Consider the following 15,515-nt stretch of genomic DNA (forward strand, 5'->3'; position numbering starts at 1 on the left):
GCAGCTCCGCGCCCACGGCCGCCGCGCCTGCAGGAAGCGTGCGCCGCCGCCAGGCCGCCCCCAGCGCGGGAGGCGGGGCGGGGAGGGGCGGGGCTGGACGCTGAGCTCCCCCCGCCGCCCGGGGCCGCCCGGGTGCCCCCGCGCCCCACACGCGCCCGCCCGCCCGCCGCGGGATGAGGCGGGTGGGCGGGGGGGAATGTGCGAACCGAGACGGGTGGCCGGCCTCGCGGAGGCTCGCTCTGGGGACGGGGTCCCTCAGCGCGCGCCTCCCTGGGCCGTCGCAGGGCTTGGAGGGGAAGGACCCCGCGTGGGGATGCGGGGTACGACCCGGCTTGTCGGAGGGTCTGGGTAGATGGGTCGCATCTGCGTGACCACTAATACCCTCCCCGCTAACGACTCGGTTCACTGGCTCTCCCAGGACCCATCACCCCCGCCCTCAAGCCGGTCCACAGAGGGGGACAGAGGTCATCTGAGTCCACTGGGCTTTGATGTCTCCACGGGTGGGCAGCGGGAACTCAGAGCAGGCGTGGCCCCCTTTGGGCCCTGTCACTGGGGTGGGTAGACCTGGCCTAGTGCTGCTTCCCCACCAGCTGTGTGACCTCAGGCAGGTGTCCCCAGCTCTCTGAGACTCAGATTCCTCACTGTAGGATGCAGACCCCCCTACCCCTGCCCCTGCCCCACATTCCTTTTCCCAAACGTGGTCATTGTGCGTTTCTCTGGTGCCTTTATCCTCACCTGACATACGAGGCACTTCACTTACCCACTGGGGTCTCCCACCACTAGCACATGAGCCCCAGGAGGGCAGCGGTTTGTGTCGTCTTGTTCATTGCTGTGTCCCCAGCACTAGCCCAGGGCCTGGTGCGTAGCAGTGGCTCAATACAAATTTGTTGAATCAATGAATGTGTTTCCCACTCACCTCCCAGTCACCCCCACCCACCTGTTTTGGGGGAAGAAGGGGGTAAATATTTATTTAGCCCTTACCCATGCCAAGTGGTTTACAGGGGTTATCTCATCTCACCCTCTCAGTGACCCCATGAAGTAGGTGCTGTCAATAGCTCCACTTCCTAGATGGGAAACCGAGGCCCAGAGAGGGGAGGTTATTTGCTAGCACTGGCAGGCGGAAAGTCTTTGCCCTCAGCCCCCATGTCCCCACACCCAGTGCAGGGCCTGCCGTCAGGAGATGGGAAATCATTGAGCTGAAACTGGAACACTTCCCCCAAGGAAAAGGGAACTGAAACCAGGACTCATGGAGCCAGTAGGGGTGAGTGCCGGATGGGCCGGAGGAACAAACTCGGGCACCAGCCATGATTTGGGGGTGTCGGAGGAACCTGGACTGGTCCTTCAGGGACCTTGAGAGGAGGTCCAGAGGTCAGAGGTCGGCTCATTAGGCAGAGCTGCATCCCTGAAAGGGAGTGAGAGCCCCATCCCTAAAGGGTATGTAAGGCCAGGCCAGCTGCCCCTTGGCAGAGATTTGGAGAGGAAGGGAGGGAAACTTTCCAACTCTCTGAGATTCAAAAACCCCTAGGAATTCTGAGGTCCCAGCCTCTGGGAATCCCAGTGCCAAACCTTGAGGAATTCTGACCCTTGGGCACTTTGGGAAGATGGATGGAGAGGGGCTGATGGGACCCAGTAGGTGGGGAGCTGGTTCCAGTTGAGGCAGCACAGCTTGGAGTTGAAGAGTTCTGGCTCTGGGTTGGGCAGATACCTGGGTTCAGATCTCAATTCTGCCAGTTGTGAGCTGGGTGACTCTAGATGAGTGAGTTTACCTCTCTGAGCCTCAGTTTCCCAACTGTGTTATGGGAATAATAACCACATGGGGTTCATTCATTCGTTCATTCATTTATCATCCGAAGGTAAAGTGAGTGCCTGTGTGTGCCACACACAACACTGGCCCAGGGCCAGGTGCCAGGTTGTGAAGATTAAATGAGCTCTTCCTGGCTTTGTACTGGGGGTTCAATAAAGGTGGCTGGGATGATGTTTATAAAGTAAGGGACCAGATGTAGGGACAGTCACCTCCCAGAGGGGCTGCTACAGGCCCAGGGAACAGACTGGTTCTGAGGAGCCCCCAAAGAGCAGAGTTGGGGCCAACAGGGTGAGGGTAGGGGGTATGAGACACCAGATGTCAGCTCTGTGCAAGGAAGGACTTTGGAACAGTTGGAACTGGCCGCAGATGGCAGTGGCTACTCTGAGAGGTAGTGAGTACTCTGTCTTGGCAGGTATACAAGGCTCCAAAAACTAGCGATCAGGAAGGCCATTAGAACAGTCTCCACGCACAGGATGGGCCGTGAGCACGGCCCACCTTCAGAGGTTCCTGTCAGTTCTAAGACTTCTAGGGACTTTCCTGGTGGCACAGTGGTTAAGAATCTGCCTGCCAATGCAGGGGACACGGGTTTGAGCCCTACTCCAGGAGGGTCCCACATGCTGCAGAGCAATTAAGCCCGAGCACCACAGCTACTGAGCCTGCGCTCTAGAGACCGCGAGCCACAACTACTGAAGCCCGCGCGCCTGGACACCGTGCTCTGCAGCAAGAGAAGCCACCGCGATGAGAAGCCCACGCACCGCAACGAAGAGTAGCCCCCACTCACCGCAACTAGAGAAAGCCCGTGTGCAGCAACGAGGACCCGATGCAGCCAAAAATAAATAAATAAAATAAATAAATTTATTTTAAAAAAAAAAAGACTTCTGGCAGCAGCAGCCCTCTTCCCTGACGTCCTGAGGAGGGGGAGGGGGAAGATCTTTGGGCTGGACAGGCCAGGAACGCCATCTGCTGCTCCTCAGAGATACCGGTCACAGCCCGAACTGAGCCAGGTCTGGGCGCCGCCGCTCTCCTCCCACTCCTCACCAACCCCACCCCCCACCCCCCACCCCTCCATCCCCCCCACCCCCGCTCTGCTCTTCTGGGGTTCACAGCTGCACACATTCACCACATTCCAGCACCCGATGCTCCGTGTAGTTCCCCTCCCCCACGACTACCTGTGCATTGGAGCCAAGTCCCAGCATCTCAGGGTCTCCCTCACCTGCCCTCCCATCCACGCAGGCACCTGCTGCTGCCCTCCTCCCAGCTCAACTCCCACGGCCCACTTGGCCCCTCGGGAGAGCCTGCCTGACTTCCTTGGGCAGGGCTTGTCCTGCCCCAGCCAGTGCCCATCCTTGCCCTCCCCCCCTTTCAGTCTCTACCGTCTGTCACCACCCCCCACTGAAGTGGGAGCACCTCAGTATCCCCAACGGACAATAATCGCGGAACCCAAACAGAGCTGACTATATGCCAGGCATGGCTTTACAAAGTGCACACTGACATTATCCCCACTTTAGATGATGAGTCAAGACACAGAGAAGTCAGGAGATGTGTCCAAGGTCACACAGCTGGCGAGTGAGAGCTAAGCTCTTGACCCAGGGTCTTCTTAATGGTTACACTGTAATGCCAGGGGCAGAGGTCTGTTGGGGAGTATTTGATGAGTGAGTTAAAGAGTCAGTGAGGGCTTCCCTGGTGGCACAGTGGTTGAGAGTCCGCCTGCCGATGCAGGGGACACGGGTTCATGCCCCGGTCCGGGAGGATCCCACATGCCGCAGAGCGGCTGGGCCCGTGAGCCATGGCCGCTGGGCCTGTGCATCCGGAGCCTGTGCTCTGCAACAGAAGAGGCTGCAACAGTGAGAGGCCCGCGTACCGCAAAAAAAAAAAAAAAAGAGTCAGTGAGGGGATCCACACTGTCACATGGACACAACCAATTGGTGGACGCACTCAGATGAGCCTGGAAACCAGATAACCCCCCACAGGCATGCCTAACAGCCAGGCCTCACCACCCTCCCCAATGAGACCTTTCTTTGCCCTTGGCCAGGGCTCCTGGCTCCAACAAAAGGGAAGTGGAGGCCTCAGCCGGCATCTCTGAGCTCCAGGCCTGAGCTGCCTTATTTGGAGTTGCATTTCTGGGCCTGGCACACAGTAGGTGCTCAGTAGTGGTTGCCTGACGCCACCTGCCCCCGGAGGTTTGGCTAAACAGACTGGCTCTTTGGAACTCACACTGCCATGTAATAATGAGGGCCAGGACCTCCTGAGGGCTTGCTATTTGCCAGGCACTGTTCAGGGCACCTGCCAGGAACGCTGTCCTTCACTCCTCCCCACAGCCGTGTGATCTGTGTACAACAAACACCCTTGCCTCCCAGCTTTGTAGCCGAGAGGAGCCCTTCCAGCGGAGCCTGGCACACAGGGAGCACGATGCACGCGTTCGCTCCTTACTGGCCCCCCATTTTACAGCTGGGGAAACTGGGGCCCTGAGGGGCCAGGTGACTGGCCCTGGGTTACACAGCCAGGAAGTGAGAGTGCTGACAGACCACTGCTGTGCCCTCCCCTGTGGCCACAGGGAACTTTGCAATCCTAACTGACCCTCCAGCTCAAGACAATCACAAGCCTGGGAAAACCAGTCTTTGCCTCTCCTGGGCTGCCCCCACGTCCCCCCTGCCCCCTCTGCACCCACCTTCTCCTATCGTAACTTCCAGCCTTGCCCAGGAGGCCAAGAACCCGGGTTTGCTTCTGAGAAAAGTCTGAATGAAATCAGTCCTGATGTTATTGACCCCGAAATCAGGAACCAAAGCAGGATTCTGGCAAGAAGGCTCTGATCTAGGGCCCACAGAGGGCACTTGGGGAGACTCTGGCTGTCTGTCTGCTGCCCCAGCAAGTATCACGGGATAAGCTGAGCGGCTGTTGAGGGAGTCCACAGGGCCTGAGCAAGAGTGGGAAGGCTTGGCCTCCATCTGTGGGGGGCCCCCTGCCCACCAAGGGACCTGCCTGTGTGAGGGTCTCAAAGGGCCATGCCTCGAGCCTTTCCTGAGCACCCTTACCCCGTGTTCTGGGCAAGTCCCTTCAAGATGAAGGGTGGGTGATGTCCCCCTGGCACACAGCAGCCAGGCATGGGGCCAGGATTTGAACCCAGGCCTCTGCTAGGTCTGTGAGCTGGGGGTTTGCAAACTAAGGACCCAAAGTGTTCCCGGGAGGCCCCTTGAGGCAGGTGTGGGGATGGGGGAGGAAGTCTGATTTTGTTTGAGATGAGTGCGCTGGGAGCCACAGAGCAGGGCTGGCCACACAGGAGGGACAGGTGGATGCAGACACCCTGTCTCTGGGTCAGTCTGGCCCAGGTGCCAGGCCAGCCAGGGCAGGGTGGTGGCGGCACATGCAGGAGGAATTGCCGAAACAGCAACTGTTCCAAGAGAGAGGTGGGCTCTGCCCTCAGGCTGGGCAGGGATGAAAACAGGCGTAGGTCCGACTCTGTGGGGCCTGAAGCTTATACAGTTTGACGGGGGTCACGAATACAAAATTAGGAACAAGGCTTTGGAAGGGGGTTGTGCCAGTGAGGGGCCCTGAAGCTTAAGCTTCATTAATTTTACATTAATTGTGAACAGAAACCCACAGCCCCGCCAGATGACATCCACAGTCTAGCAGAGCCAGCAGGGAGACTGGGCAGGGAGAGCTTAACCTCACTCTGAGGCTTTGGGTGTCGTGGAGGGAATATAGGAAGGCTTCATGGTGGTGGTGACACCTCCACTGAGCCATGGCTGGCCGGCCTTGGAGAGTGGGTGCTCTGAAGTGGTCACACTGAGGCTCCACCCACCCGGGAGGGAGGAGAGCTTCTGAAGTCTTGAGCTCGAGCTGGAGGCGTCAGAGGTCCTGTGTGTGGATGAGGCTGAGAAGATTCTGCAGGTTTGCTCACTGTAACCTAGAATGACAGTGTGTAGGGCCTTGAGCTGCTCTCCTCACTCCACCCCTTCATCTGCCCATCTCACAGGTAAGAAAACTGAGGCCTGAAAAGTAGAAGTGATTGACCCCAGGTCACACAGTCAGTCTGTGGCAGAACCTAGGCTGCTTTGCTACCTGCCCTGGGGTTTGCTCTACCCACGCCCCTCTCCTTGACTGATTGCCTTGTTGTTTGCAAAGACTCTTGAGGTAGGACCCATCCCACAACCAAGACCTCATTCAAATCCAAGACCATGACTCCCTGTGGCCCCCTTTAGCCAGTCCAAGGTCACGGGGCTCGGAAGTGGCTGTCGGGTTGGGGGATGGGGGGAGAGCCCAGGCCCAGGAGCTGTGTTCACACACCTGCCCTCTTCCCTTGGATGGGGGAGAGGAAGGAGAGAGGGGAAGGGTCAGCAGAGATGCCGAGGAAGAGGAGACAGCAGGAGGTGACGAGGGCACTGCCATTCCAGAAGCCATTTCACTCACACACCCCCATTCCTGGGAATAAATTGCACATTTGAAGTCATTTCCCCGGAAGAAAAAAAAGCCTCTCTAAAAATATATTTTCTTTCTCACCTCATCCTGGGGCTAGAGCAGCCCAGCTGGGTGACAACCAAAAAAGCCAGTGGAGGAGAGTGACCTGGAATTGAGGAAGGGGGGGTGAGGGGAAAGTGAGAAAGATTGAGGGGGGTGGGAGACCCTCCTGCCCCAACACCATGGAATCTGAGTGAGTACGACTGTCACTGAGATATTTCATGTGTCTTGTGGGGCTATTATCTTTGAGACTCACAGAGACTAGCAAAGCTCACCCTCATGTTCCTGAGCCGCTGCTGTGGGCCAGTCACAGATCCAGGTGCTGAGGGAGTTGCCATCCCAGGGCAGGAGGTGGGCAAGGAGCAAGGACAGTTGGCCCTCCGCATCCTCGGGTTCTACATCCATGGATTCAACCAACCTCGGATGGAAAATACTTGGAAAAACATTCCAAAAAGTTCCAGAGAGCAAAACATGAATTTGCCACACGCTGGCAACTATTTACATAGTGTTTACATTGCATTAGGTATTATAAGGAATTTAGAGATGATTTAAAGTATATAGGAGGATGCGCGTAGGTTATATGCAGATATTATGTCATTTTATATGAGGGACTTGAGCATCGGTGGATTTTGGTATCCACAGGGGTCCTGGAACCCATCTCCCATGGATACGGAGGGGGCGACTGTAACTGCATTCACGTGGCACAGACAGGTCCCTGCTTCGTCCCTCACCCTCTGTGTGGCCCTGAGCAGGTCACTCCCCTTGCCCTGGGCCTCAGTCTTCTCATCTGAAAATGGATCAGATCTGGGAACACCAAACTTAATTCCCAGCTTCCTGCAAGGGGCCCTGGGAAGGGGCATGGCAGAGGGCAAGAGTGCGGGGGACTCTGGCCCCTGGGCTCTGAGGAGAGGCCTGGGGGACTCTGCTATGTGCCAAATGCTTCCAGTGTGCCCTATGAAGCAGGACTATTATTATCCCATAATAAGAGGTTAAATGACTCACAAAGGTCACAGAGGGCTGGTAAAGCTGGGATTTGAAGCTAGGCAGCTCTGGGTCATAAAAAGACTTGGACATTTTCATTGTTTGAAAGCTTGACACATAAGCCAGAGATGTAGCCCCCAAAGAGACACCAGGGCCTCGGGTCACGTTAACAGAGGCATGGGGCCACCCTCCTCAGCCCCAACCATCTGACCTCATACCAGCCCTGTGAGGGTGGCAGGGCTGGGCTACCATGCCAGGTGACAGTTGGGGAAACTGATTTGTCAGGGGTTACACAGTGAGGCAAAGGCAAAGCTAGGGTCTGTGAGCCAGATCCGTGACCATACCCTGCCATCCCAAGGCAGAGGGAGGGAAGGAAGTGGGGAAGCTTAGTTTTAGAGCAGATACCAGACCTGAGGTCTCTGGATGAGATGGGACTCTTCACTCCGGAGCCCCTCAGGCCAGGGGAAAAACATCCCAAGCCCTGACCTTGGAGCCTTGAGCGCTTACGCCTCTATAATGCTTTCCTTAGGCAACAGCACCCTCGTGTGGCTACAGCTGGCAACTACATGAAGCCACAGTTTTCCTCCCCGCGAAATGCCGAACTATCCAGTGCCTCACACTTCTCTGGAAACCCAACTAGAGAGACCAGCTATCCCTGGAGCTGATGGAAGGTGGCAAGAGCAAGGTGGCACGGATAGAGCACTGAACTTGGAGTCAGGAAACTTCAGATAAAATCCTTACTTGGTTATTAACTCATTGTGTCTTGGGTCCCAAACACCTCATCTGAATAATGGGCTGATAACATCCACCTTACGTTTCTCCCTAATGCTTTCAAGAGGATCAAAGTCATCACAAATATGAATGTGCTCTGTAAACTGTAAAGCCCTGTGACTAGGCAAAGGATTATTATACAGAGTGTGAGGAGTCCATGTTGGAGGGTCTCTGGAAGAGATCTAGAATGCATCTACACAGCGGCAGCCCAGGACCTCACATCCTTGGGCAGACTCGTTAGCAGTTGGTAAAATGAGGAGGCTCAGCCTGCTCCCTGAAACCCAATCCTGCAGAGGGATGGGTCCACCCCAGCCCCAAACCCTCCCATGAGGCACCAAGGGAAAAAGCCTCAGGCCAAGCATTGGTCTGACCCAAAGACTTGCATCAGAACCCGGAACCCGTCTCCATATCTACACGATGAGGACCACCACATTTCTTGCAGGACTGTTGTGAGGAATTAGAGAACATGTAAAAACCATCTCGGGCTTCCCTGGTGGCGCAGTGGTTGAGAGTCCGCCTGCCGATGCAGGGGACACAGGTTCGTGCCCCGGTCCGGGAAGACCCCACATGCCGCGGAGCGGCTGGGCCCGTGAGCCATGGCCGCTGAGCCTGCACGTCCGGAGCCTGTGCTCCCCAACGGGAGAGGCCGCAACGGTAAGAGGCCAGCGTACCGCAAAAAAAAAACCCACCAAAAAACCATCTCTTGGGTGCCTGGCACAGAGATGGTTCATGACAAACGTCTTTACGTAAACTTCTGTACATAATGGACAAGCATTGTTTTGTTCCCCAAAACCTGTGCACAGCCATTGGATGAGTGATTTTAAAGGTAAAAAAACAATAAACACCATTCATTTATTATGCCAATGTGCCAGGCATTCTGCTAAGGCTTGTTATTTCATCCTCACAACCAACCTTGGACATAAAGTACTGTTTTTCCCACATTTCACAGAGAAGAAAACTGGGCCTGAGAGAGATGACCCAGGTAATAAAAGGCAATTGGGATTAAACCCTGTATTTGTCTGACTGCAAAGCCTCCCCGGGCCTCAAAGACACAGGATGGAAGGCGCGGGAGGTATCACATATCTAAACTAGCACCTTGCTTTGTTACCACTAAAAACACAAACACAAAACATTACACTAAATGCTAAGAATAAAGGGAGAGAAAAAAAAAAAACACCCAAATTACAAAGTCCAAGTATAAACAGTCCAGGTGGAAAAGAAGCAAACCTGCACGAGTGCCTCACCCAAGTGCCAGGCACTTGACACGTTTATTAACAATTCCATCTTACTTCAGCTCCGTGAGGTGTTACTCCAAACTTATGGAAGAGGAAACTGAGGCTCAGACAGGCAAAATTACCATCTCAAGGACACAGATAGTAGACCCATGGAAGGGAAAGATATCCAAGCCTCCTGCTTTGCCTAATTTGTACATGGCCTCTGCAAGGGTCCAGTAAAACTATAACCAGCTAACGGCTATAACTTTCCATGACGTGATGTGAGAACCACTTCACATACACGATATCGCCTTCCATCAATTTCCAGCAAGGGATTCGGTTAAACATTGGGTGAAGTAACACCAGCCCACACAATGAGTAGTGGGAGCCGTATGTGAACCCTGGTCTGATTCCAGAGCCACCTCCGTCCAGCATGCTGTCTCTGGCAGGCCCACGACAGCTACGGCCTGGGAAGAGGGTTGGGGAATGACCCGATTACAGTCACTAAGGCAAAATCAGGTCCTGGACTTGAAACCTCCATTAGCTCAGCTACCTTTCTGTCCCTTTCTTCCCGGGATCCACAGGGCCTGCTAGTGACCGTCCCTCACCCTTGGGAGGGGACCATGCAAAGTCCCTTCTGCGCGCACCCTGACGCTCCACTTTCAGCGCCAACATTGGTCTAAGTTTCAGTGGTGGCTTTTTGCCAAAGCTGCTTCTGAAGCAAAGGTGGTAAAGGGAAGGTGGGCATCTTAAGGCACAGGTGACAGGTACCTCAGTGAGCTAGAGCCTCCTGAACTCAAAGCTGGAAGAGGTCCCTTATGTGATGCTAAGATGAGCAACCTAGGATAATGGGCCAGCCTGGGCCAGCCCTGGTGTGTGGGCCTGGAAGGGCAGGGTGTGGACAGGAGCAGCCCAGACAGAGGAGAGGAAAGGGGGCCTCAGGGCAGGGAGGCCTGGACAGATGCCTTACCTGCCACCCTGCCTCAGAAAATTAGGAGCCAACACTTGGCCAGGAGACATTTGTAATCTGTTGAATTCTAATCTAGACCCTGGGCCCACAAACGGTGCAGAGGCCAGAGGGAGTGAATGAAGAGCACCGCAGAGAACCAGGCAGATCGTGGGGCTCAGGCTTTTTGAGAATGCGCCCCATGATGTGTGCACAGACTCTGGGCCCAGGAAGGCGAATATTCTGGTTTTTCAAAAGCAGTTGGACATCCTGATTAATGTGGTTATGTCTTTGATTTTGAAACAAAACACAAAACAAAACAAGCAGAAACAAAGAGGGACAAACAAGGAAAGGGCTGTCTGTCCCGGGGCACTATATTGGAAAAAAATAATAATAAAGCACAAACTCAGATTCCAAAGTTCTGTATTTTTCAAAATAAAGATCACACATTGTTTAGAGACAATCTACACAAGAGTTACAAAAAATAGTTGCCCAGGCATAAGCATACACAGGTTTGTTAATTATACACATATGGTTACAAGTGTGCTTGCAAAAAAGTTCATTGGAAATATACACAAGGCTCTGGAAATGTACACCGTGTAGTGTTACAATTCTATATTCAAACAAGGAAAATTGACAGTATGTTACATTCACTTACAAGTAGACAAAATGCAAAATACAGTTCATCTTCTGTACAAAAAGGAAGGGCAATTCACACTTTACAAGGTGAGAGGGGCTCTGATTGTAAGGAAAGTTAGGGCGGGGCTGAACTTTGCACGTCCTTTTGACTGTCACAAAATAAGCAAAACAGTACTTTTTTAGGATTAAAAAAAACCAAAACCACTAGTATGAACTGAATCATCTTGAATAACATTTAGAAAGGATCTTGCTACTATCTGACTAGGTGACAAATAAAACCAAGCTATTTTATTCTTTTTAAAAGTTAACTAGGCTGTATAAAGAACATTTATTCCTTCAAAAGAAAAAAAAATTTACTTCTGGTTGAAATTACAATTTACAATATACAACACTATATGCTACGACCATAAAAGGTGTGAATATACACTGAATGCACAGGGCTGGCTAATTTTCTTTTCTTACCAAAAAACGTGTTTATGTTGATTCAAACTTCTCCACATTTACATTACAGGTATACAAATGTACAATTGTACAATCAAAAGTATGTTCGACTACTAGGGTACATTATAGATACAGATTAGACATCAAAACAAGAAAATACTACAAATTTGTATATATGCAAAGTCTACACCAAGTATACACTATATATTTATAGAAGCAAGACCAAAAGCAGAGTTGGATTTTTTTTTTCTCATGCTAAGTAATCAGATTTTGCCTTTCAATGTTAACAGAAAAAAATCCAGTAGGCAGTAAACAATTATACCCGCCTGGCCTTGAAAGACATTCTGGGTGCTCACATCTCCTCCTCACAAAACAGACTACACTATTTTCTTCAGCATAGTAGTCTCCAAAAAAGGCAATTTTTAGAAATTTCATAAACTTAATGTCATAAACTGAAGCTTTAGCAACTCTGAAATGATTTCATTTTATATATATATATTTATATATATATATATATATTTTTATAAACATTGTTAAATGCCAGTTTGGGGTCATTTAACTAAAATTCAAACTTCTCAGGTTTTTTTGTTTGTTTTTCTTTTTTACTAAAATGAGGAGTTGGGGAACAGCTATTTGCAAAACTTGCCAGCGAGGCAAATGAGTTAAAAACTTTTCTTTTTTTTTTTTTTTTAAACTTTTTTGTTAAACCAACCACCCTGAAAGTTTCCACATGTGGAATATAGATACAACGTTGAACAAAATATGTGGCCTCCCATGTACATTGGTTACCTATGTACAAGTATCCTATACACCAGTAAAACAACAGGGCAATTAGTCAATTAAAAAAAATAATTAGTACATGTTATGCGTAATAAAATTAAACAAATTTACAAAGGCTTTTCCACTTGTGGATTTGATTCCTTTTTTGGGAGGAGTGGGTAATCCTGGAGCAACCATTTACCCATTTCGGATTCTACACTAGAATATTTCTGGTTGCTGGTTGGATTCACCAGTGGGCCAGTGAGGTCAGTGGGAACAAGGGGACGGGGGAGACACTGCCTCAGATAATACCATTAGGGGGGCCACAGATGGGCCCTAAGTCAACGCCATTCTTCATGTAGTATTTCTCCAGCTTGGCCAGAATGTGCTTGCCGTAGGTGTACTTGCGAAGAGTCGCGATGTGAGGCCGGATCTGGGGAGAGAGCAGAGTCCGTGTCACTCTGGCCTGAGGCAGGTTCGGGCGGGCTCCTGGGTAACCTGCTCCCAGGCACCACAGGGCGCCTGCCAGCACGCACGCCTCATAAGCAACACCTTTCACTGGCTCAACCCGAGCCCCTGAATTCTCAGGCTGCACTGACCGAACAGATGAGGGGAGCAGCTCCTAGCCTAAGCGCCGAGGCAGGACCTGAGAGCTCTGGAGGTCGGACAGCCACAGACCACTTCCGGAACAGTATGTGGAGAAAGTGCATCCCAAGACTGACAATCACACTGTCCACCACCGCCTGCACTGCGTCGCCCTCAAGAAGGCTTTTGGCCCCTCTGGTCCCTCGCAAGGCACCTCAGCTCTCCTGAGCAGCGGGGGTTTCTTTCTGGGCACCATGAATCCTGTGCTCACCACCTGACCCTGCTCTCCAGTTCATAGAGAATCACAAAAAGCTACTAATGATGACAATAAAAATGACTAACATAAGCCAAGCACAGTTCATTTTGAAGCTTCATAAGAGAGGTGTGATTATCCCCATTTCACTGACCAAAAAATGGAGGCACAGTGGGTAAGTCACTCATCTAAAGTCAAATGGCTAAGAAGGGACAGCAGAGGTATGGGAACCCCACTGTCTGGCTCCACCGGAAATGTTTTTCTTTTCCTCCAGAAATTCTTCTTCTCCCCACCGTCTCCCATGGCTCTGCTCCAGCCTCACCCTTCACCCTCTCCAAGCACACTCGGATCAGCCCTACGAGGATCTCTTCTGTTCTCTGGGCAGACCCATGTCCGCAAGTCCTGTGCATCCCAGACAACTCGGGAGGCGCTTCCTCTCTGGAACCCCCTTTCCTCTTCTGTGAGTTCATGGAGCCTTCTACATACCTCAGCTTACAGCACGTAACACACTGTGTTCGCAGTCATTTGCATAACCACCAACCGTCCACACAGACGGTGAAGACCCACAACATTAACCTGCTTCCCCATCGCAGCTCGCGCTCATACTCAAAACACAGGACAGTGTACCAGGAAGATGGATGCTCTCAAGCCTGAGCGCTCTAGGCTGACTATTTTGTCTGTTTCGTTGTGCCCTCAAAGCAAAGAAGGATCAAGTGGCTCTAGAAACCATTTCTGCACCCCACACAGCACACAGACCTGTATCAGCTATTATATTCTCACCTAGGAGCCTGTCTGGAAAACTGTTCACAGTCCTTGGCTCAAACTCTGAGCTGTGTGACCCAGACCATTTGCCTAACCTTCCTAAACGCATCTATAGAAAGGATGCCACACTTGCATTTGGGTTGCAGTCTGGACTCTATACACAGCTGATGTTTTGGTCACTAGAACTGGAGGCTCCAAACCCCCCTTGCTTTTGGTAGCTCTTCTTTTAGAAACTAAGTGAAATTCAATTCATTCACCTGTCTCTCCCAGGACTGGCTCACTGGCTCACTGGTGAGACCACTTAACCTTTACACCTGGTCCTCTTCCAGACAAAAAACTAACAACCCATGTGCGTGTACGACACTGTTGAACTCCATTTTTCACTTGATTTAAAGGAAATGCTGAACTATTCTAACAGTCCCCCGTCCAGTCCTCACTGCCTCATCTCCCGCTGCCTCCCCTCCTCCAAGTTACTCATCAGCCAGGACCATTATTTGAAACGTAGATGTGATTCTGGCACCACAGTCCTGTCCCACTGGACTTGCTGTACTTCTTCAAATACACTGTCTTGTCTCCTGCTTCCAAATCTTCAAGCTCTAGGTTCCCTCTGCCTGGAAAAGGTTCAGGGCTTTATTCCAATGTCACTCTCTTGGGGAGCCTTCTCTGCACCCCTCATCAGAACAGGCACCCTCCACATTCTCCCACAGCTCTCCCCAGCACTTCCCCAGCATCGGTGTAACCATCTTCGACACTGCTGTGTCTACCAACACAGTGCCCTGGTAAAGGAGCGCTTGCTGTAGAGCATGCATGCTTGTTAACTATTTGTTGAATGAATGAACGAATGAACTAACCTGCCGTGTGTCTCCAACATTCCCTCTGCCTTCACCAGCGTCTTGACGTGCCTATCTGAGTCTCATGGCTTAAGGACTCTGGACTCCCCAGCCTTCAATTGCCATGGCTGACACCAGCGCAGTGTTCTGTTGTGTTTTGTTTTGAACTGGAAGTGGTGGGTGCCTCGTCTGGCTCAGAACTTGAGTCCATAACAAAGGTTCTCATTACTGAACTTTGTTCTCAGAGAGGGCAAGTGGCTCATCACTGCCAGACCACGGCCATCCCCTCCATCGAGAAGGGCTGAGTGAGTTCAGAGCCCGAAGGCTGAGGGTTCAGATCAGCAGCCCTGAAGGCTCACAGCACTGCCTAGCGCAGGCACAGCGCGGCACACCTGCCTGTGGGCTGGTCCGGCTTCCCGGGCCCCGTGGTCTGTGTGGGGCCTGCTGGACCTGCTCCACGACTGCTCTGAGGCCATCGGCCTCTTCACGTGCTTTCTGTGCCAGCTCCCACCCACAGCACCCAACAGTTCAGATTTCTGTCCGTTTTTACTAACTCCTCTGTAGCCCAGACTTCTCCTCCTGCAAAGCCTCCCCTCAAAGCCTCGGGCACGTGCTCTCACATCTCACCACTGCTTCCCGTCGCCCTTCCCCACGCGTGCTCCGTGGGCAGGGTTCAGTCTCGGCCATCTCTGTGCTGACGTCTGGCACACAGTGGGCACCAGGTCAACGCGCCAGGCCAGGCACTGCCCTGGGCAGGCGCTCAGTCAGTAAACAGTGGTGGAATGAATGATGAAAGGGAAGAGGGAGGAAAGGAAATAAGGCAAGCGGGTTGATGTGCTGAACTGAGAAGCTGGTCTCCTAGGAGCCAAGGGGCAGAAACATGGGCTTAAGATCGAGGCGGGGACTCCCTCACAAAGACGGAGTTTAACACTCACACCAGTGAGTTACTGACAGAGGGCCGGCAAACACAGGGATAATGGCCATTCCAGGTAAAAGGAAAAAGAAGCATAGCATGAGACGCAATCCAGTGACAAAGTCTGCAAAAAGCAGCAAGATGGGGCCTCCCTGGTGGCGC

General features: G+C 52.2%; 1 protein-coding gene across 16 annotated transcripts in view; it reads right to left on the reverse strand.

Moving 5' to 3' along the window:
- Positions 1–10,577: 10,577 nt before the first annotated feature.
- Positions 10,578–15,515, reverse strand: part of PUM1 (pumilio RNA binding family member 1) — a 131,362-nt gene continuing 126,424 nt past the window's right edge. For all 16 annotated transcript variants that reach the window (XM_082616132.1, XM_082616131.1, XM_082616130.1 and 13 more), the window contains one exon: positions 10,578–12,443. In XM_082616132.1, the coding sequence (XP_082472258.1) occupies positions 12,312–12,443 (132 nt within the window). In that variant the 3' untranslated portion in view covers positions 10,578–12,311. The remainder of the gene's footprint in view (positions 12,444–15,515) is intronic.

This window comes from Mesoplodon mirus, assembly GCF_964341445.2.
Source record: "Mesoplodon mirus genome assembly, chromosome: 3".
Taxonomy (NCBI): Eukaryota; Metazoa; Chordata; class Mammalia; order Artiodactyla; family Ziphiidae; genus Mesoplodon; species Mesoplodon mirus.